Source organism: Oreochromis niloticus, linkage group LG18 (genome assembly GCF_001858045.2).
Source record: "Oreochromis niloticus isolate F11D_XX linkage group LG18, O_niloticus_UMD_NMBU, whole genome shotgun sequence".
Taxonomy (NCBI): domain Eukaryota; kingdom Metazoa; phylum Chordata; class Actinopteri; order Cichliformes; family Cichlidae; genus Oreochromis; species Oreochromis niloticus.
In genome coordinates, this window is record NC_031982.2 from 20,897,023 (window position 1) to 20,921,513 (window position 24,491).

The 24,491-nt window shown below is 39.4% G+C and overlaps 2 protein-coding genes across 2 annotated transcripts in view; one reads left to right on the forward strand and one right to left on the reverse strand.

Annotated features, from left to right (window-relative positions):
- The window catches only part of LOC102083165 (C-C chemokine receptor type 4), a 129,784-nt gene that overhangs the window by 77,493 nt on the left and 27,800 nt on the right, over positions 1-24,491 (forward strand). The gene's annotated exons all lie outside the window — the stretch shown is intronic.
- Positions 16,111-22,521, reverse strand: LOC100708501 (chemokine XC receptor 1). Its single transcript, XM_019347925.2, has 4 exons — positions 22,409-22,521; positions 17,744-17,843; positions 17,534-17,650; positions 16,111-17,394 (listed from the first exon to the last, which is right to left on the reverse strand). The coding sequence occupies exon 4, from the start codon at positions 17,382-17,384 to the stop codon at positions 16,410-16,412; it is 975 nt and encodes a 324-aa protein (XP_019203470.1). The 5' UTR covers positions 17,385-17,394; positions 17,534-17,650; positions 17,744-17,843; positions 22,409-22,521; the 3' UTR covers positions 16,111-16,409.

Sequence of the window (24,491 nt, forward strand, 5' to 3'; positions counted from 1 at the left end):
GGACGACAAGGAGTACAGAGGACTGACTCAAGACTTTGTGGACTGGTGCCAGCTGAACTACCTCCAGATCAACGCCAATAAAACCAAGGAGCTGGTGGTAGACTTCCGCAGGCACAAGCATCCTCCACTGCAACCACTGAACATCCAAGGTATGGACATCGAGGCTGTGGACAGCTACAGGTACCTTGGTGTTCATCTGAACAACAAACTGGACTGGACTCATAACTCAGACGCCCTCTACAGGAAAGGGCAGAGCAGGCTGTACCTGCTTCGGAGACTCAGGTCGTTTGGAGTGGAGGGCCCACTCCTGAAGACCTTCTATGACTCTGTGGTGGCCTCAGCCATCTTTTATGGTGTGGTCTGCTGGGGGGCAGCATCTCTGCTGGGGACAGGAAGAGACTGAACAGGCTGATCCGAAGGGCCAGCTCTGTTCTAGGATGCCCTCTGGACCCAGTGGAGGTGGTGAGTGACAGGAGAATGGTGGCTAAGCTGTCATCCCTGTTGGACAACATCTCCCACCCCATGCATGAGACTGTGACAGCACTGAGCAGCTCCTTCAGTGGGAGACTGCGGCACCCACGGTGTGGGACGGAGAGATTTCGCAGGTCTTTCCTCCCCACTGCTGTCAGACTCTACAATAAAGACTTTTGCAGCTGATCAAACACACAAACCCACACATGTGCAATAAGACTGCTATACGTGCAATTCTTCTTCTGACGAAGTTGTGTTTTTGTATTTTCCTACTCAGTTGTATATAGTATTTGTATTTCTATTTTATTCTATTGTATATATTATTCTATTCTATTTTATTCTATTGTATATAGTATTTTATTTTATTTTATTGTATTTTATTGCATTCCAGTGTTTTCTAATTTCTGCTACATAACTTTGCACTTTTGCTGTAACAAAACAAATTTCCCACCTGTGGGACTAATAAAGGCCATCTTATCTTAAATAAATAATAATAACATGGGCACCGGGTTGCCAGTTCATTGCTCTACTGTCCTTCCTTTTCAATATGCAACAGCAAACTTCCTGACACCTGGATTCCCAACCCGGGTTGGGATTCCAGGTTCTCATTCGCAAAATGCAGAAGCAAGTTTTTCTACCACTAAGACGGCAGGTTCTCTCTCTCTATCCCTCATTTGCAAATGCAGCAGAAAGCTTTTTGCACTGGGATACCAGGCTCTCTCTCTTCTAACCCTCATTCGCAAAATATAGCAGCTCACTTTTCAGAATCAGAATCAGAATCAGAATCGTGTTTATTGGCCAAGTATATGTGCAGACAAATACAAGGAATTTGGTTCCGGTAGATGGTGGCTCTCAAGCACAGCAATGTAAATCACACACACACACACACACACACACACACACACACAGCACTGGATTGGCAGCTTGTGCCATCTATTATTAAAAACAAAAAAACATTATTGTCACCGTGTTGCCAGTCTTCTTCTCCATATCAGTTCTCTATCGCTCTTTTGCATCATGCAGATGCAACTTCCCGGAACCGGGATGACAGTTTTTCTTTTCATGTACTGTTCATTTGTAACACAGCAGCCCTTCCTGCCAGTTTCTACATTATTGTTTTCTTTTTTGGGGTATGCAGCAGCAAACCTGGCACCAGGGGCTGTTTTTTTTTTTGTTTTTGTTTTGCCATTTGACCATCATTCAACATTATTGGCACCGGGTTGCTGGTTTGTTGCTCCACTATCCCTCCTTTCCATTAAACTACAGCAAACCTTTCTCGTCACAGGGTTTCCAGTTTCTCTGCCATCTATCCCTTCCCCATTACATGCAGCAATGCACCTTTCTGCACTGGGTCTCCAGTTCCTCTTTCAACATTCTCTCCTTTGCAAATGCAGCCGCAACAACTTCACACCAGGATGCCAGGGCAGCTTCCACTAACACACAGCTTGTGTGTGTGTGTGTGTGTGTGTGTGTGTGTGTGTGTGTGTGTGTGTGCTGGAGACCAGCTGAAAATCTGAACTGGGTGTCAAACCAGTCAACTAAGCATTTTGTGTGATTTGCAATAAACACTCCTTAAAGTTGTGTTGGGTCAATCACTACAATCCCACTTATACAAACTTCAAGTCAAAAGACTGTCCAGGGATGAGTTAAGAATAAATAACTCAATAGGTCAGTTTCAGCAAATCTTTATACAATTGTATTATTAAAAGGGTTTGCAATACAATTGGACCAGTAACAACCATACAACCCACACAGGTGCTGTTTTTAACTAAATCCACTCCAAATAAATACAATATCACAGGGACACTTATTGGATGCACTATGTGCTTCCGTGAGGAAATAATTTATACCACCGCAACTAAATTATACTAGACACAACAAATCATTTCATCACAAACACTTGCAAGGGCAGATTCCTATGAGTTGTTAGCTCCCTACTTAGGGATTGCACAATGCCCAAATAATATTGCCCCTAGCCCAATTGACATGAACACAAACCCAAGCATAAAATAATCCTTTTTAAAATACGGCCCTTTCCCTAAAACAAACTAGGGAGAAAGATCGACAACAGGAGAAAGGAAAAATGGTGACACTATCACATGTGCAGCCCGTCCTGCAGGAGATGATACAGTGTTACCTTACAGTGCATGAATACATTTTTTTCCTGTCATATTCAGCTCCAACTGACTGCTCTGTTTGCCACGCCACATGATTAATGAATACAATAGACATCACCAATACATTTCAACAAACTTCACTCACTCCACTGCATGTGGGTCCTCAATTCAATATTTAGTCTGCATGTCTCACAGATTACAACCAATCCTTTCTCTGTATTAAATGCAACCACATTTTCCTGAACAAGAGAACTGATATCTGATTAGCTAGTATGTGGCTTAGCAGCAGTTGCTCTCAAAACAGCCTTACACTATGCACTTTATCATTGTAGGGTTTTTGCAGTTATATTTCTATACTGTTACACCTTACTGAGTTTTAACAGGAAATATACTGGGTGTTGTTGTTCTGCTTATACAGCAGAATGAATGTTTATCCATTTTTAGTGTTGCCTTGCCTCATTGATTGAGTCAGTTTGACCTGCACACACACACACACACACACACACACACACTGTTACATTATCATAATCCAAGCACAGAGAAGCCAATTGCTCTCACTTTCCCACCCTCTGTCATGTGTCCACCTGCAAACCACTTGTTTGTTTTTCCATATTTTCAAGCACTATGTGCCTTGGACATGCTACATTAAGGGGGTAGGACAAAAAGATAAATACTTCTACATCACACTGCAGAGTCTTCCACTATATATACATATACACAACACCCAGCACGCCCCTGCGGGCGGTTTATCCTTCAAGCTCGGGTCCTCTACCAGAGGCCTGGGAGCTTGAGGGTCCTGCGCAGTATCTTAGCTGTTCCCAGGACTGCGCTCTTCTGGACAGAGATCTCCGATGTTGTTCCCGGGATCTGCTGGAGCCACTCGCCTAGCTTGGGAGTCACCGCACCTAGTGCTCAGATATATATATATATATATGTATATATATATGTGTGTGTGTGTGTGTGTGTGTGTGTGTGTGTGTGCTTGCACATGTGTTTGTGTTCTGAGCATGAGCGGAAAAGCTGCCACAACTAAAGAAGAAAAACATTTTAAATAAAATTTCACTTACCTCATACATGCTGTGTGTACTGGGTATCTCACAACCTCACAAAAAGTTTTCTGGGTTTTATTTATTTATTTTTTTTTATTATGTGGTTTTTTGTTAACCCTGCCTCTCTATGACTCACTGAGTATGAGAAACTATCAGTTATCTCAAGACGATCACAGCTTTTTCACCACAGTGCAGTGCAACACAAAACAAGACATGACGGCTGATGTTCAGAGTTGTGATCACTACTTGTTTTTACTCCAGATTCTGTACATAATTACTCTTCATGGTTTACCTGAAATACAAAAACTGAAATCAAAATTTTGTTTTTTTCAAAAAAGTGCTCATTTAATGTGTTTAATTAAATTTGAAATATCGTTTTGTGTTTCTGTCTTCTAAAAACTTGACAATGGTGAACAACTTCACATCAGCTGACGAAAGAGAGTGATCATCAATGTTCCCTCTAATTTTTCACGTGTCTGAGCGAACACACAAACTCCCTGAGCGGTCCCTTGGACCACTGTGAGCGACATCAGACGTGTGCACTGTGGTCACGCCAGCATCGAATTCATCCAAGTTACATGGTTTATTAAAATAATCAAATTACAGCATTTACATTTATGTTAGACTACTTTTAATTAACTGCTTTAGCCCACTTACAATGGAAATTAAAAAAAAAAAATCTAGTAATTGACCTGTGTAGTGTGTTAACACTATTGGAAGTAAAAATAACTCCAATTTCAAAAACACAACTTTCTTTTTTTTAAATTTTTTCATAAAGCTCTGACTTGTATTATGAGTCTGTGGTCTGGGAGAGAGTCCTGTAACTCTCTGTCTGCAAAATACAGTATATAATGACCAATGTTGGGCAATTAATTATATAGTTACTTCTTCAAAAATGTAACTCAGTTTGGCAAACAACAAAGTTTTTTGCAGCTATTTTTTACATGCAGCCAAGGCATCTTTAAATAAACATTTCAAACTATTTACAGAACAATCAGCTGTTCTGCATCAAATCTGATGCCACACAAATTATTTGTGACACTCCAAAAAATAATTTCTGTCCACTATGAGATAAAGGAGAACAACAGCCTGATACCTGCAGGCCTGACAACAGGAGATGTATCACTGCTGTAACACCTGTAACATTCAGCAGTCGCCTCATTGTTCTGACACACACAACAAAACTATTGACTACACTACACACTAATTTGCGCTAAACGTTGCAAATCTCTCACATCTCAAAGCACCGCCGTCACTCCTAAAACTTCCCCCCGTTTCTTAACAACTAGATGTCACGTTGCCATATCATTTTTTGATTGGTCGACATGGTACTTTTTTGGACGAATAGGAAAGGGAGAGGGGGTGGAGTTTGTTTTTGCTCACAGGCGGAGAGTGCCTTTTTTCTTATAAATCGCCGTTTTTACCGTTTCTTCCCGCAGTAAATATAAACAACGATAGTATTCAGGAAGAAAACCAAACATTGCATATTTTTTATCATAACTCTGGTTTTACGTGGCCTATCAACACAATTTAAAAACTGGTATAAAGTCCACACTTTTTCCGTCAATTGTTCCGTCTGTCCTGCTCACATCTCCAATGGTTGTACATGTTGTCATTAACGTGGCTTCACTCCACATCAGCCACGCCGCTTTGCCAGCTAAAACACCGGTGTCGGCACATAAAGACGCTGTCATTGCCTGTCAATGACGTTGATTGGCTGCTTATATATGCATTATTGGCTGAACTATGGGATAAGGTGCCATCGTTCTAATCTCATATGGGAGCAGCCAGTCACTCACTGACTAACACTGCAAAATAGGATTGTTGAAGTATTAATTTTAATTTCAATTCAGGTTAGATTTTTTTTTGTGCGCAACGCAGATTTTCTGTGCGCAGAGACCGTGCCAGCAGTAGGCAATTGCGCACGTGCGCAGCTTAGAGGGAACATTGGTGATCATGCTGGATATTTTTGGGAAGTTGAATATGCAATTTTTTCTGGAACTTTCTACATCTTGGTATCATCAGGCAACGGTCTCCTCTTATGTGTTCTTTTCATCTACAAGAACCTGCAAAATATCACAAGTATTTTTATCCTAAACCTGGCCTGCTCCAATTTGATTTTCACCCACACTTCCATTTTGGACTGTGTTTTGGGGTCTTTTTGGCCTTCCTTCCAGCTTTATTTGATAGACACAGTGAAGCAAGGACGGGAAAGGGGGGCAGAGGGGGGTACACGACAATGGGCTGTGGGTCGGACTCGAATCCGGGCCAGCCACTCTCAGCCGTATGGCATGTGGTCGCCAGCTCAATGTACTGAGCTAAACCGGCGCCACGATTCTGGGCTGTTGATTGTCTACAACAGTGATTCTCAAACTTTTCACAGTGAGTACCACCTCATAAAATATATGGCTCTTAAAGTACCACCCTTATGACCGACATTAAAGTACAGAAGCATAGGCCTATTTAACACCGTGTACAGTTTACACGAGACAATTTTATTTCTTATATGAATGTTATTTATTTTAACTGTCATAAACAGGATGTGACGAATGCATTAAAACATTCACAGCAGGTGGGATATCCGGTCTTTAAGCACTGACGTATGAACCCTGCTTCTGGGTCCAAACTACTCTGCAAGGCTATTGTGTTTGTAACACATTTTAATGCATTGTATCTTGTTCTATTTAATCTGAATAAGCCCCTAAAAAAAGGCAGTAATCACTCTTGGCCTCTCTCGTTTTTTATTACCACTATTCATTGGCAGTAAGTTTTAAAGCTCTGTTTTTCAAACCTTACATTGTAACTACAGTCCAGGCCATGCAGCAGTATATTAATGACTAACCTCGTATTGTAGATGGATTATCTCAGTTGTTCTCCTGACTGAAGTTTGGTCCGTTTGCAGAATCCTGCCATGCAATTGCATTTGTCCCAAACCATCGGGAACCCTCACGTTAACTTTTATCTGTGGAAAAAAGTTAGCATTCAACCTCCAGTTTCACTGTGCTAATGTGTTTATATTATGCAAACCACAGCTGTGTAGCTAGCCAACACGTATCACATCATTACATACCCCGCTAGCCCAACCTCAGTAACCCTACAAATGTCACTGCTGTTTAGTTTTCTGTCTTCATGTATTTTGGAGTGATAGCAGAACTGTATATTTTAATATTTCAGAAATTCCTCAGTCAGAACATGGTGTATTATTTAATCTTATTTTTTTTTTAGGAGACTTAGCGTACCACTAGAGGGAGCCCATGTACCAACATGCCATACCTCCCATTTGCCATCATTACTATATACTATTCTGCTGTCCTCAAGACAGTTTTGCAAGGTTTAAACAGAAAGAAGTTCAGCACTGTAGTTCTATATACCTAAAGATTGTAAAGCACAGGTACGGTTTCATATCGCTTACTTATTCTCATTGCTGTGTAAACCTTCTGCTGTGTATGCTCTCAGAGAAATTGCGAAGCATCTGTTGAATCTTTTGCGCTGTGAAAATGTGTGCAGAAAGAACAGAGAGAGAGATGCTGGCCAGACTGTAGCTGTTATTGGACAGAGATCTGCTGTTCTGTTGGAACTGCACAACTTTCCATTAAACAGCTACTTGTGAAATTAAACATTGAATCAGTCTATCAATACTTTCACACATACAATACAGTTTGTACTTTTTTAATTTCACATCTTCTGCATGATCACTTAAAATTATCTAAATCAATTTTTCACTTTTTAATGTTTCAATCAAAGATATGCATGGGGAAAGATGTGTATAATAAGCTGTTTTCACTTTTCTGATCTCAGATGTATGTCATGTGATGGTAGGCTAGACTGAAACATGCTCCATTGTAATCAGTTTTATGTGGTCACTAATAGAGTCAAACTACTGTTAAGTGGAAGTATATTAACACAGTCATTGGGGGAAACAGGGAGCAACACCTACTGTAGAGTGACATGGACTGCATGCACAAGGCAATGTCACTTTGGTCTTTTATTCTATTTTCAAGTAGATCATAATACATGTAGCTATGAGAAATTAAAAAAAATATATAGTAAGTGTAAAGGTTTGAATAAACATACAGGAGAGGTTGTAAATGTTGCCCTTTGAAGTCTGTAATGAACTCTACATGAAGATTTCCCTTTTCATTCTCATTCCTTTCCATATATTTACATGTCCAAATGTGGATAATGACAAAACAGGGTGTGTGTCTGGGGGCTGAGTCTGTGACCCAACATTTTGAGGTTTTTTTGTGTTTTGATTGCTTATTATAAATTGAGATAATGTTAAGTCCTATTATTATTATTAGTTTGTCTTAGTTGAGTTTTAGTCTAGCTTATGTTTCTTCTGTGTCTCCTTATTTATGAGTCTTTTCCTGTCCACTGTGCAGTCTGTCTTGTTCTCTGTTTTACTTTTAGTTAAGTCAGTGCTTTCATCTTTCTTATCTGTTCTCACGTGTTTCTCCTTCTGTTCCATGTCTCCCCAGTCTATCATGTGTTTCATGTCTGCATATTCCATGTTGTCAAGCTTGTGTTATCATGTCTACGTCTCTCCATGTTTACTGTTTTATTTTGAAAGTCTTGTGTTTCCATGTTCAGTATGTTTAGTTTTGCATCCCCTGTGGTGTCATGTTCAGCTGTGTTTCCCCTGGTGTTTCCACTTCTCTCATTACCCTTTTGTGTATTTAAGTCTGTCTCCCTGTGTTCACTGTCGGTTCATCTTTTTTCCTCCCTCCATGTCACGTCAGGTTGTTCATGATTCGGTCCAGGTCCCAGGCCCTCTTGTCATAGTCATCATAATCATCCCTAGTTATTCTCAGTTTATGTTTTAATTTTATTTTTAGTTCTCTATCATTTATACTCTGGCTGTTCATTCATTCCTCTCCAAAATGTTGAGGAAATTGATTTTACAATGCTTAGACATAAACAGGAATTAGCTCCTTAGACTATGATTAGATTAGGTAAATTAGCTGAAGGGATTATAATATCAACGTTGGATTTGTTTTTTTTTTTTACATACATTTTTTTCAAACAATACTGGGTCAGTAATCTTAGCCCTCTAGAACACAGTGTTGGTCCTGGGCAACAGAAAATGTTTTTAAGCCTCATTCCCAGCAAATGTAAATTTAAATGATGCCAACCAATAGGAGTGTTTGAATCTTTTTCTGACACATGGTCACAGGATTGTGTGAGAAGAAAGGTAAAAATATTTGCCCTAGTAATCATATTAAAAATGAGATAAACTGTAAGAAAAAATATCTTTGATTGTAAGAAGACGTAGAAAGGGGTTTTTGTCAGGTTTTATTAAGTGTTTTTTCTTTTGTATATTCAGAAATTCAGTTTTTCTTTTCGTTGCCTCAGGGCAACATTGTGACATAAGCGGATACTTTTCGAGGGTATTGAGTATTTGTGTACAAGTTTGTGTACCTTTCACATGTTGCTGATGTGATGTGATACCTTTTGCACATTGGGAGGCCATAAAAAATTTCACCATTTCAGCGACAACAGTTGCCAGGTCACAAGGAAAAAAAATCGGATTTGATCAAAAAAATCGGAATTGAGCATTAAGACCTGCAGTGTGAACGTAGCCTTAGATTCCTTAGAACAATTCTCCACTGGACTCGCCCAGGTTGTTACCTCATGGCCCCCTTCTGATATCACTTCACCTGCTGAAAAAGTAAGACGTAAAGACCGTTACTGGACTATTATTCATTCAATCCTCAGAACCACCCTGACTCTCCTGTCCCTCTGTTTCAGTGCCCTAGACCACCAGCTCTCGAACCACAGTTCTGTGTCAATCCTGTGTGCCTGTATCCAGTCGCTCCAGCCTCGAGCCCACTGTTTATATATACTGATTTTAATTATACCCAGTCTAGAATCTAATAGCTTTTGTTAACTATTCATACCTAGTCCCCGTGCTGTATCTGCTGTTGGGTTTACCTCTCGTCTCTGATGGCCAAGCAGTGACACCTGCTAAACATTAGCATAGTATTTATGATTAGTACTGCTCTTGTTGAGAACAGATCAGCTGGCTCTAGTATCTCAGAAATGTTCTCTTGTCTTCGAGGATTAAAATGGAAAACAGTTTTTACACAGTCAGCAATAAAAAGTGGTTGGCAGCTTTTAATGATGGAGATTGACTTTTCAATTTAATTTAATTTATATAGCGCCAAATCACAACAACAGTCGCCTCAAGGCGTTTTATATTGTAAGGTAGACCTTAAATTAATACATACAGAGAAAAAACCCAACAATCATATGACCCCGCTATAAGCAAGCACTTTGGCAACAGTGGGAAGGAAAAACTCCCTTTTAACAGGAAGAAACTGCTGGCAGAACCAGGCTCAGCAAGGGGCGGCCATCTGCTGCGACCAGTTGGGGAGAGAGAAGGAAGACAGGATGAAAGACATGCTGTGGAAGAGAGACAGAGATTAATAACAAGTATGATTCAGCAGAGAGGTCTGTTAACATATGCTGACTGAGAAAGGTGACTGGAAAGGAAATACTCAATGCATCATGGGAACTCCTATCTACACCTATTGCAGCATAACTAAGGGAGGATTCAGGGTCACCTGGTCCAGCCCTAACTATATGCTTTAGCAAAAAGGAAAGTTTGAAGCCTAATCTTAAAAGTAGAGATAGTGTCTGTCTCCCAAATCCAAACTGGAAGCTGGTTCCACAGAAGAGGGGCCTGAAAACTGAAGGCTCTCCCTCCCATTCTACTTGTAAATACTCTAGGAACGACAAGTAGGCCTGCAGAGTGAGAGTGAAGTGCTCTAATAGGGTGATATGGTACTATAAGGTCATTAAGATAAGATGGGGCCTGATTATTTAAGACCTTGTATGTGAGGAGCAGGATTTTGAATTCAGTTCTGGATTTAACAGGAAGCCAATGAGAGGAAGCCAATATAGGAGAAATATGCTCTCTCTTTCTAGTCCCTGTCAGTACTCTTGTTGCAGCATTTTGGATTAACTGAAGGCTTTTCAGGGAGTTTTTAGGACATCCTGATAGCAATGAATTACAGTAGTCCAGCCTAGAAGTAATAAATGCATGAACTAGTTTTTCATCATCACTCTGAGACAGGAAAAAAGCATTGTTTAAATATGTGGATTGAAGGAAATATCCTGTTCAAAAATTACTTCAAGGTTCCTCACAGTGTTACTGGAGGCCAAGTGTTACTTGGCCTCCAGTAACACTGTGGTTTGTATCTGACACCAGTCAGTCAGATACAAACCACTGCAGCACAGTACCTGTAAAACCTACAGCATGCTCTAATCGCTCTAATAGTATATTATGGTCGACAGTATTGAATGCTGCACTGAGGTCTAGCAGGACAAGCACAGAGATGAGTCGACTGTCAGAGGCCATAAGAAGATCATTTGTAACCTTCACTAAAGCTGTTTCTGTGCTGTGATGAGCTCTGAAACCTGACTGAAACTCTTCAACCCACATAGCAAAATTGGTATGACCAGGCCCACACAATGTGCTTACACATGGCCCACATACCGCAAAGAATGACGGCCCTTTGGTGGCCCAGATCATAGCCACACATAGTCAGTTGCAGACACACTGGTGGTCCTGTGCTGACCTTTGTGAGGATTACCTCTGGCAAACCAGATCTGGGCCACCAAAGGGCCATCATTCTTTGCGGTATGTGGGCCATGTGTAAGTTGTGTGCAGCAATGGGCCAGTTGCAGACACACTGCTGGCCCAGGACAGTTTTAGCTCTGGCCTCAGATGTCAGCCTAATGTGTACCTTAATCAAGCCATGTAGTAACAACATGTGCCGGAACATGATAGTGCAAATGAAACATGACAAAACTCAGACAGTCAATGAACTGATTCTTCTATAGTGCTTTTCTACTCTCCCGGATTACTCAGAGTGCTCTATACTACATGCACACACTTTCTCTGAGCTGATGCTTCGTAACTACATTCATACTCTTGACATGCAGACTGGAGGAGCCAGGGATCAAACCACTACCCTTCCGATCAGTAGGTGACCTGCTCTACCGCCTGAGCCACAGCCACCCGGTGGAAAACAAGAGTAAACCGTCACTAGGTTTTGGATAAAGTGTACACTCACAAACCTGTGAAATCTGCATTTGAAACGTTGGCTACCATAGCAGTATAGTATTGCAACATTGCATTTGGGTCTTCTAACTAAAATAGGAAAATAAATAGCGACCATATCCATATCTGGATGACATACCACTTACCATGCCAGAAGTCAGCCAGCAGTGCCAGCTTGACACCAGATCCGGGCCAGACCTGTCTGCTATGTGGGAAATAAGCCATTCCTCTGCAGATGATCTGTTAGCTGTTTGACAACTACCCTTTCAAGAATTTTTGATATGAAAGGAAGGTTGGAGACTGGCCTATAATTAGCTAAGACTGCTGGGTATAGAGATGTTTTTTTAAGTAAAGGTTTAACTACAACCAGCTTGAAGGCCTGTGGTACATAGCCGATTATTAGAGATAGGTTGATCATATTTAAGACTGAAGCATCAATTACTGGCAGGACTTCTTTGAGCAGTTTTGTAGGAATGGGGTCTAAAAGACACACTGATGGTTTGGAGGAAGTAATTACTGAAGTTATTACTTCAGTAATGAAGAAAGATCACTTGGAGAAAAAGACTCTAAATCAATATTAATAGTAGTGAAAGTAGCTGTAGATAATGTTACATCTGTGAGATGATTTTGGGTAATTTTTTCTCTAATGGTTAAAATTTTATTTGTAAAGAACTTTTGCTAATGCCAGGCATGAACAGAATATTGTGAAGTGGTTTAAGTTGGGAAATACATGAAAATGCCGCTATTCAGGCTGTTCTGGGGTAAGTTTGGGATCCTACAAGTCCCGGCTTTTCTCAGCAAGGAGTATTAAAGGAGTTCAACAGCGTTTCATCAAGCTTTCTTCATGTTTCTCTGTGGTTGTCTACTTTCTGATCAAACTGCTTTCTTTCACTGCTGTACTACTCCAGTATGAATATAGTTAAGTATTCTGATATTTACAGGGAGTGCAGAATTATTAGGCAAGTTGTATTTTTGAGCAATAATTTTATTATTGAACAACAACCATGTTCTCAATGAACCCAAAAAACTCATTAATATCAAAGCTGAATGTTTTTGGAAGTAGTTTTTAGTTTGTTTTTAGTTTTAGCTATTTTAGGGGGATATCTGTGTGTGCAGGTGACTATTACTGTGCATAATTATTAGGCAACTTAACAAAAAACAAATATATACCCATTTCAATTATTTATTTTTACCAGCGAAACCAATATAACATCTCCACATTCACAGATATACATTTCTGACATTCAAAAACAAAACAAAAACAAATCAGCGACCAATATAGCCACCTTTCTTTGCAAGGACACTCAAAAGCCTGCCATCCATGGATTCTGTCAGTGTTTTGATCTGTTCACCATCAACATTGCGTGCAGCAGCAACCACAGCCTCCCAGACACTGTTCAGAGAGGTGTACTGTTTTCCCTCCTTGTAAATCTCACATTTGATGATGGACCACAGGTTCTCAATGGGGTTCAGATCAGGTGAACAAGGAGGCCATGTCATTAGTTTTTCTTCTTTTATACCCTTTCTTGCCAGCCACGCTGTGGAGTACTTGGACGCGTGTGATGGAGCATTGTCCTGCATGAAAATCGTGTTTTTCTTGAAGGACGCAGACTTCTTCCTGTACCACTGCTTGAAGAAGGTGTCTTCCAGAAACTGGCAGTAGGACTGGGAGTTGAGCTTGACTCCATCCTCAACCCGAAAAGGCCCCACAAGCTCATCTTTGATGATACCAGCCCAAACCAGTACTCCACCTCCACCTTGCTGGCGTCTGAGTGGGACTGGAGCTCTCTGCCCTTTACCAATCCAGCCACGGGCCCATCCATCTGGCCCATCAAGACTCACTCTCATTTCATCAGTCCATAAAACCTTAGAAAAATCAGTCTTGAGATATTTCTTGGCCCAGTCTTGACGTTTCAGCTTGTGTGTCTTGTTCAGTGGTGGTCGTCTTTCAGCCTTTCTTACCTTGGCCATGTCTCTGAGTATTGCACACCTTGTGCTTTTGGGCACTCCAGTGATGTTGCAGCTCTGAAATATGGCCAAACTGGTGGCAAGTGGCATCTTGGCAGCTGCACGCTTGACTTTTCTCAGTTCATGGGCAGTTATTTTGCGCCTTGGTTTTTCCACACGCTTCTTGCGACCCTGTTGACTATTTTGAATGAAACGCTTGATTGTTCGATGATCACGCTTCAGAAGCTTTGCAATTTTAAGACTGCTGCATCCCTCTGCAAGATATCTCACTATTTTTGACTTTTCTGAGCCTGTCAAGTCCTTCTTTTGACCCATTTTGCCAAAGGAAAGGAAGTTGCCTAATAATTATGCACACCTGATATAGGGTGTTGATGTCATTAGACCACACCCCTTCTCATTACAGAGATGCACATCACCTAATATGCTTAATTGGTAGTAGGCTTTCGAGCCTATACAGCTTGGAGTAAGACAACATGCATGAAGAGGATGATGTGGACAAAATACTCATTTGCCTAATAATTCTGCACTCCCTGTACTTACTTACACTGAAAATTACACTGTCATGGTAACAGGTTTTCTTTTATTAATCACCTTGGTAGAATTTGGTGCAAGGATATGGATGGTTACGCCATAATGCAAAAAAAAGAGGATGCATGTTCTAACACAAAACATGATATGACAGCTGATCAGTTTGTTTCACTACCTCATCTAAACATTTTGTAAAGGGTATAGCAGTCTTTTGGCTTGAAATTACACCCGAGATCTCCACATTTCGACTTCCTTTCTCAAAATACTATTTTAAGTTTAATCTTAAAATGTCACTCTTTTTTTTCTTAATGTAACCGTAGTACGTATAGAGCTGTCAGGAGATTAGGTGGAGCAGAGCCAGACATTAGAGCAAGAAGGTAAAAATTCAGACAGAGGACAAACCGGGCTCTGAAGAGCCTGATAAGGGCCAAAATGAAGACACCAAAAGCTCATAATGAGCTTGAGATGAGCACCAGCATCTGGTTGTGAGCTCTGACATTTTTTTTCCCTAAAACTTGGTGGTTTATTTTCTGTTTGATGTTATCAGAGAGTCACCTGTTTGGTGGTTACGGGCAGCATTGTTCATTTTCATGTTTAATCCTTAAAAAAATTGAAGACAGCTTAATTTTCAGGTTGAAATTTAATTGATAAAGCAAGGCGGCATACACTTTTAACATATATATCATTAATTACATTAATCAAAAATATAAAAGTGTGTGTGTGTGTGTGTGTGTGTGTGTGTGTGTGTGTGTGTGTGTGAATTCTATAGAAAACATTCTTATTTCCCCTTCTACATATCGCATCATGTTAATCTGGCTATATCTACAAATCTTAGGTCATGCAATGACCACAGATATGCTGAAGAACGTTTCTGTGCCAGAATGTTCTCAGTATTAATGCTACCTTCAGAAATGAGCATTTCTGTCCTTTGTGTGCTGATTTTTATTTTTTTTTTCTAAAACTTGGTTGCCTGTTTTCTATTTGATGTCAGCATGGGATCGCCCCTTTTGGTGGTTGTGGGCACCATTAATGTTTTCGGTTTCCATGCTAAAGAAAAAAACTGTAACTGTAATTTTTTTTTCTTAATGTAACTGTAGTATGTATAGAGCTGATATTTAGACCACCAAACAGGTGGTCCTCTGATTGTGGGCACTGTTGTCCTGTTTTCATGTTTATCAGAAAAATTTCGGTCCGGGTTGAATTTCAGATTGGAAGTGAAATGATAAGTCAAGTGACATCAAGCAAGGAGGCATTTGATTTAATGCACATATATACATATATACATATATACATACATATATACACACATATATACACACACATATACACACACATATACACACACATATATACACACATATACATATATACACACATATATATACACACATATACATATATATATACATATATACACACATATATATACACACATATATACACACATATATATACACACATATATATACACACATATATATGTATATATATATATATATATATATATGTATATATATCATTATTATTAATTACATTAACAAGAGGAGAGGATAAAAGAAGAAATCAAATTCTTAGTTGGTGTGTGTCTTTGTGAATTACATTGAAATCATTCTTATTTCCCCTTCTACATATCGTAGTGTATAGACTTTAGAGCCCTGCATTTAACAGTTCTTCTTCTTATTAATTAGACTCAGACTCACGTCACAGACACAGGACAAAAATTAATTGTCGGACCTTAGGAGGTTTAAATAAATAAAATATATTAAAAAAGGTGAATGGAATAAAAATCAGAATATTAAATGCAATTTTTTTAAGAAGAGAGTCAAATGATTTAGAAATGAGTCTACCAGGATCACTGTGACTCAATGAAAAAGTCACATCAAATATTTTAAATACCCGAAAACTTGTATAATTCATTGCATATTTTCAAGTTTTATTTAACATTCTGTTTTATTTCAAGCAATTATGCAAAAGATATGAAATTAAATGAGTAGAAACGATATTGTATGAACATATTTGCAGCCTGAAGATAAAAGGAAAAATACACCAGATATTGTTACTTTTACAGTCCATGTCACTCTAAATGCTGCTCTCTGTTTGCCTCAATGAATGTGTTAATACACTTACACATCAAAGTACTTTGACTGTATCAGCCTGAATCAAGGTTTAATATCACAAGTGACTTTTTAATGGATAGTTGTGCAGTTCCATCTAAACAGCAGAGCTCTGCAATGTGAAATGTTGTGAAGTGTTCAGGCTGGTGCTTCTCTCTCTCTTCTTCCTGTTCACTTTTTCACAGCGCAAAAGATTCAACAGATGCTTTTGAAACTTCTGTGAGAGCATATACAGCAGAGGGTTCATACAGCAGTGAGAATAGGCAAGCATTTCACAAATATGGTAGGCAACTTCTAACCGTTTCAGTACATTACAATCTTTGTTTGTATTGAGAGACTTGATTAAAAGCACAATATGGTATGGCCCCCAGCAAATGAAAAAGACTGCAACAATACACAACAGCACAGCCACAGTCCTGAACTTCTTTCTGTTTAAACCTTGTAAAACTGTCTTGAGGATGGCAGAATAGCAGAAAATAATGATGGCAAATGGGAGGAAGAATAGCAGTGACACTTGGAGATAACGTCCAAGCTTTTCTTCAGATTCATAATAGCAATAGTTTTTACCATACCAGTTTTCAACCTTTACTTTCATTGCGTCACTCAGGGACGCTGAGATGCTGATGACCCAGGCAGCTATACAGGCACCGATTGCACACCTCTTCATTCTGGCATAGCTGATCGGCCAGTTGTGCAGTTGCACAGTAATGAAACGATCCACTGTCATGGCAGTCAGCAGAATGACACTGCTGTACAGACCAACAAAGAATGCAGCAGTCACGAATTTGCAGACAAAGCCTTTAAAGACCCAGTGGTGAAGATGATCAACAGCCCAGAATGGAAGTGTAATGGTGAAGATCAAATCAGAGCAGACCAGGTTCAGGATGAAAATATTTGTGATACTTTTCAGATTCTCGTAGATGAAGACAACACATAAGAGGAGACTGTTGCATGTGATACTGAGGATGAAGACCAGGATGAAAAGGGGACCAGTGATGGTGGGAACATTAGTATCACAAAGGTATGCAGCACCATCACTCACATTGTCATAAGTGGATGTGAAGTTCGCCATTTTCAATCTTCTGGGAAAAAAAACCCCACAATGACTGAGCAGTTTTCTCTAAAATGACAGAAACTGTTGATTTTGTTTCTAGTTTTTGTATAATAGATAAAACCAAAGGGATTAAAGTAACAAATTCCAGAAAAAAAACAGCAACTTACCACAAACATCAACTTTCAAGTCTTCAGCTGAATTTTACTGTTGTGAAAGAGCTGTAGGGTGTTCTTTCGAAAACTAATAGTTCCTCCTTTTGTTTCACATTAATTCAGAGATTCTGCCTTAACAAAAACCACATCATGGAAAAAAAATGTTAACAAATTTAAACCTGACAAATAACTGCCTACATCCATATTGCATTTCTCTGAACTTACCTCAAACTCAGGTCTTCTGCTGAATTGCACTGTGGTGAAAAACCCGTGATGTTCCTGAGATATCTAAAAGTTTGTCGTGTTCTTGAGCCAGAGTGCCGCCCTACCAAAAACCACATCATGACCTTGAGCAACCCCTTTTTTTTTTTATACACTGAAAATGAACAATAAAATATAGGTTTGTTTGTTTTAGCTGTCTAATTGAAACAGACTAAAAAAACCTTTTGTTCTTTTTTTTTGTTTTTTTTAAGCATGAGGATACTGCTGATCCAAAATTAGAAAAGAAGCAGAAACCCTAGTACTGTTGGGAAGAAACTATTTCTTGCTGGAAAAAAATGTAGACACAATATAAATACATATAAAACAAACACAGATAATCAAAATGATGTAAATGTATGATATCTTTAATTCTTTGTAGAGCATAAAAAGTAGATGAACATACTAAAATTGGTAAACTAGAACAACAGGAAAAGGCTCTTGATCAGTGCGCAGATAAGTGGAGGAAGAAAACTTGATGAAACAAAACATGTTACACATCACTGTTATTAAAAAGAAGCTTAACACTCTTGATCTGTTTTTTTCTGTTACACCTTTGCAGTACCTTGTAGGACAACACTGTGACCCCACCAGTTCTTGTCATCTGCATGTGACACGAGAAATATGGCATTGTTATAGAGCCTGGATATTTGAGTTACTGTGACATTTTTGGCAGCTAAAACCATCCATACATCCATTTTCTTCCACTTCTCTGGAGCCGGGTTGCAGGGACAGCAGCCAAAGCAGAGAAGGTCAGACCTCCCTCTCCCTAGACATCTCCTCTGTCTTGTCAGGGGAACACCAAGGTGTTCACAGATCAGCCGAGAGATAGCCGAGAGATACAGTCTCTCCAGCATTTCCTGGGTCTGTCCCGGAGTCTCCTTTTGGTGGGCCTGAACCACCTCAACCGGATCCTTTCAATGTGGAGGATTAGCCCCTTTCCCTTGGCCAAACTCCTCACCCTATCTCTAAGGGAGAGGCCAGCCATCCTTTGGAGAAATCTCATCTGCACCACTTGTATCGGCGATCTCGTCTTTCAGTCTTCAGTGATCTTCTCCGGCTCTTGATGAAGGCAGTCACACTTTCTCCTTCTCCCTTTCCTTATCTTTCCTGCTTGGCTTTCTCATGTCTCTGTGTAGTCTTGTCTACTTCTGTCCCTCTACCCTGGAAGAGTCTCACAGTCTGTTCTCTAAAACCTAAAAGAGGAATTATGGATTTGATCAACTTGTCCCTGAATGCAATTGACATCCTCTTCTCAACGAGAAGCCGGGTTTTGGGAGAGCCCATTGAAGACATCTACCTTTTTGGAACCATGATAACAGGGTTCTTGCTGATCGGCGCTGGCTTGGCCCTGGCTTATCGAAGAATAAAGAAAGCGGAAACAGCTGTTCAAATCCCCACAAGGCTGCCTGCTATGTTGATTGGAACGATGGAGCGAGCCGTGGCTTCTCAGAATGGGCTCATTAGACGCAGCACGGATGACATCTTGGAGAAGCTTGCTCTCCAACGGGAATGGTGAGGAACCAGTGATGGACATTAGATCGACTGTAAAATTGACATGCAGTGGTTCACACTAAAGCAAGGACACCACTATTATTTCATGTGGCTACCATATCGGCACCAGCTGTGGTCTCAAGGCTGGAGCTGAACATAAACATTTTCTCCCCGGATAACAAACTGTGTTTGGACTCTTCGTTCCAAACGCCCTCGTACGCTTACCTCCAAGGCCGAGTTGGACAGCAGGTCTTGGCCCAGCGCTGGAAAAATAGCTGCAGGGCAGGATGGCTGTGTCTGCGTCGGCTTACTTCTCACCCCTTACCCACCTCTGTTGCTTGTCACGTGCTTAATGATGTTCCAATGTGGACATTTATGTGCTCTTTGTGCAGAGGAGTTTTTTTGTTTTCCGTTCTCAGTTTTTCCATAATACTACCGGTCTCCAACCTGTCTCCCCATGTGATGTCTGTGTTGTGTATGTAAGATCTTTATTTGCATGTGACAAATAAAGGCTTTCTTGACTTGACTTCAGTCACTACCCAAAGCTTCTGTGGCTTTAGGAAAAAAAAAAAGTCAGATCTCACAAACCACAGATGCTCCTTTCTGAAGGTTGTATTAAAATAGAAAACATTATGGAACCAAAACATTCTTCAGAAAATATCTGTGGTCACTGCTTGACTTAGAAAACATACCATCCAAATTTATTGGTTCCTAACTATAGCCAGAGTGGTATCATAACAAATCATTTGTTTATAAAAAATATATATGTATATGTATGCATAACAGTTATTATTTACAGGTACAGGCATCTTAAGTTCATGTTTATTTCTTTGGAGCAATAAAATAGAGCAGTTCAATCAGGAAGTAGATCACCACTGGTAGAAACATAAAGAAAACTTGATGAAACACATCAAATCACTGTTGTTGTCAAACTAAATTCTCAAACTCCTTAATTTCCTTATCCCAGGAATGCTGTTGCAGGAACGTGTTACTTCAAATCACGCTATACTTACTGTGATCTTAGTATCTATGTAAAATACAAGAAATCTGGCATTACTGTAAAGCGTGACTATTTGAGATACTTTCATGTATTTACGAGCTTGAACCACTTCACAATATTCTTGTTGCCCCTGGCATTAACAAAAGTTAATCTCTGTCATTAAAAGCTGCCAAACGCTTTTTGCTGTTGATTGTTTTTCACTTGCTGTAAAATGTCACTATTTGAGATACCTTCACATATTTATGAGCTTGAACCACTTCACAATATTATTGTTGCACCTGGCATTAACAAAAACCTTTTGCTGTTGATTGTTTTTCACTTGTGTAAAATCTAAAAAAATGTTTGTTTTAATCCCAGAAGACAAAAAAACATTTCTGAGATACTTGAGCCAGCTGATCAGTTCCCAACAAGACCAGTGCTAATCATATAAACTATGCTAATGTTTAGCAGGTGTAGTTTTACTTTGTTCATTGGTCTTTTATTTTTTATTTTTTTTTATCTTATGCTGTGATTAGTCTTAAAATTGCAAATTTTTTACAGATTAAACTAAACCAGGAGTGTTTGAATAACTTGATTTATGAAACTTTAACTAATGAATATTAGATCCTTCATTTAATCAACTGGAATTTCCTGACAAGACCAGAACAAGTAAATCATAGCCTTGAGCAGTGACAATTATGATCATATACTCTATTTTTCCTCGGTGACCGTGTTAATACAATCTCACTTCTTTCTGCTTTGACCACAGAAAACTGATGACAATGGAATATTTTTCAGTCTAACCTAAAGTTACATGTCACAGATTTCAATGAGAAGAGAAAAATAAAAACAGCTTCATTGGATTTTGACAGCATTTTATTATCTCCAGGTACAGTAAATGGAAGGGCAGCATTAAAATGCACATCTTTACTTGTACAAATCTTTGACTTGAAACATTAAAAAGTGAAAAAAAGATTTGGATGACTTCAAGCGATTATGCAAAAGATGTGACATTAAATAAATATAAACTGTATTGTATGAAAGTATTTACAGACTGAATCAACGTTTAATTTAACGAGTGGCTGTTTAATGGAAAGTTGTGCAGTTCCAACTGAACAGCAGATCTCTGTGCAGTGAAATCTACAGTCTGACCAGTGTCTGTCTCTCTGTTCTTCCTGCACACATTTTCACTGCGCAAAAGATTCAACAGATGCTTTCGCAATTTCTGCGAGAGCATACACATCAGAGGGTTTACCCAGCAATGAGAATACGCAAGTTTTTCACAAATATTGTAAGTGATATGCAAGTATTCCTGTGCCTTACAATCTTTAGGTATATAGAAAGAGGTGATTAAAACCCAAATATGGTATGGCCCCCAGCAAATGAAAAAGGCTGCAATAATAGAGTGGTGCACCGCCCTCCAGAGAGTGGTCCGGTACTCTGAACGGATAATTGGAGGTGAGCTTCCCTCCCTCCAGGACATCTACAAGAAGCAGTGCCGGAGGAAAGCAGGGAGGATCATCAAAGACTCCAGTCACCCCAGCCATAAATTGTTCAAACTATTTCTGTGAGCCAGGAGGTACTGCAGTATCCAGTCCCGAACCAGCAGACTGAGGGACAGCTTTATCCATCAGGCAACTTTGACATTATGCACTCCATATGTACATCTATGCAATTTCTTTTGCACAATATTCAACTGCTGACCTCTACATGTACCTATATTTGTACATATCTTTATTCTTAAAATTCTGACATTCGTGCTCTTATATTTAGTTGTTTCTTATGTTTATTGTATCGCACCTCTGTTGCTTGTGAAGCTTGCACACAAAAATTTGACTCATATGTGCTGTACCAGTGTACCAGAACATGTAACATGTAACATGTAACAAGATATGCAGCAGTCATGAATTTGCAAAGTCCCCAATGATCCAGTTGTGCATACACTCAAAAACCCAGGACGGAAATGTGATGGTGAAGATCAAATCAGAGCAGGCCAGGTTCAAGATAAAAATATTTGTGATATTTTTTTAGTGTCATGGTTGGGCTGTGTGGCAGGCAGGCAGGAGTGGTGGACTCAAAATGCAGGACTCTTGGAGACGGGATTTAAACTGAAAACGCAGCTTTTATTGCTGGAAAAACCATCGATAACTTAAACTCACCAAACCAAACACAGAACATAGGTACTACGGCCTGAACTGGAACAGAGGCGCTACACAAGCCCAGGAGACAAAAGACACAGCATGTAGAGGGTACAACACAACAGAGAGCAATGCAAACACAGGGCTTATATACACAGGGGAGTAATCAGGGAATGGGAAACAGGAGGGAGACAAGCTGGGAGAAATTAGGCTAACGAGACAGGGGAGAAGTAAAACTGAACACACTGACATCAGACATGAACATGATCCTTCAAAGTAAAACAGGAAACAAGAAACAATTTACTAAGACACGGACTTGACAGAGAGACACAGACTGACAGAAAATATAACCTGTAATACAAAATCAGACCAGCACAACTCAAGAATCAGAACATAAATATAATGAACATAATCTAGAAAAACACCAAAATATAAGAAACAAAAAAAGCTGGGTCAAAATGACCCAGAACTGTGACATTTAGGTTCTCATAGATGAAAAGAACACATAAGAGGAGGCTGTTGCCTATGATACTGAGGATGAAGATCAAGATGAAAAAGGGAGCAGTGATCGTGGGAACATTAGTATAACAAATGTATACAGCATGATCACTCACTTTGTCATCAGTGGATGTGAAGTTTGTGAAGCGAGATCGATCAACTGGAGACCAGACAACAAACGACGGAGGCACCAGACAAGTGCAATCAAACGATGAGTTTATTAACAGGAGAGGAAACATCAGCATGTGTCTTCCTCTGACAAAAATACACTGGGTTCTGGTTTTATAGCATAGAAAATTAACGCCCACAATACAGGTCAAAAATACATTGTTTACAGACATGAGCACATCTCGTACATCTTAATAACTATAAACAGTCATGTAACTTCTCTTTTCTATAACACTTGCCTTTTAAGGTAATAAACTTCAAGCTTCAGGGTCTCTAAGGGCTAATAATGGACCCTCGTCACCAATCACTAAGTAGACAGAATAGGCACAGGTCTCAAAGAAAAGCAGAAGACACTTGGGCCTTCGCTCAGGCCTGCTACTAGATTAATTTGTATTGTAAGCATGCATGCAATTAACCTGCTATGTTCTCATCTTCCCTCAACATGTATCACCTGGACACTCTCACCAGTGAAGCTTAAAACCCTCTTGGATGGAACATCAACTCTAAACAAGCACAGTTATGCATTGTGTATAGAATGAACTCAACCTGTGAATAGAAAGGTCAATGTGATCACAAACATATTCAATGCAATATGAACCCTGTAAGAAATATTACTGATAAAATAATGCTGTAAAACATGTTCTTAATGCATTTATCATAAGGCAGATTATATGGTAGCAATAAAAGAATCTCTAAATCCCAACATTTGTCATTTTCAGTTTTCTGGAAAATATGAAATTAAAACACAACTGAACACAATGATTGAGCAGTTTTCTCTAAAATGACAGAAACTGTTGATTTTGTTTCTATTTTGTATATTATATTGTGGCAGGGCTTGGTCTGCGGTGCAGCTGCGGGGGAGGTGGACGCACCTGAGCGGCATCAACACACACACCTCACCGGCATAAATAGACCGAACTAGGTCCTGTTGTGGTTGTTGTTGGTATGTGGTCAATGGTGAGCTGAAAAGCTGCAGCCATAAATAAAAGTGTATGCTGAAAAGCATGAAAATGTGTTTGGGTCTGTTGTGGATCTTTCACATATATCAAACCAAAAGGACTAATAAAGTACCAAATTTCAGAAAACAGACACAGCAACTTACTCCAAACAACAACTGTCAAGTCTTCCATTAAATTTTACTGTTGTGAAAATGCTGTAGGATGTTCTTTTGAAATGTATTAGTTCCTGTTTTTGTTTCCCACTAAGTCAGAGATTACACAAAACCCCAAAAACTACATCATGAAAAAAATTAACTTCTGCAAAATGAAGCTTCATCAAAATAAACCTGACAAATAACTGTCTATAGTGCCAGCTAAACAAAAACCATATGGTGACTTAAGCAACATCCTCTTTTTTCTTTACACTGAAAATGAACAATAAAATCTGTTTATTTTATATATTTTTTAACTAACTGAAACAGACTAAAAAAGAAATGTAA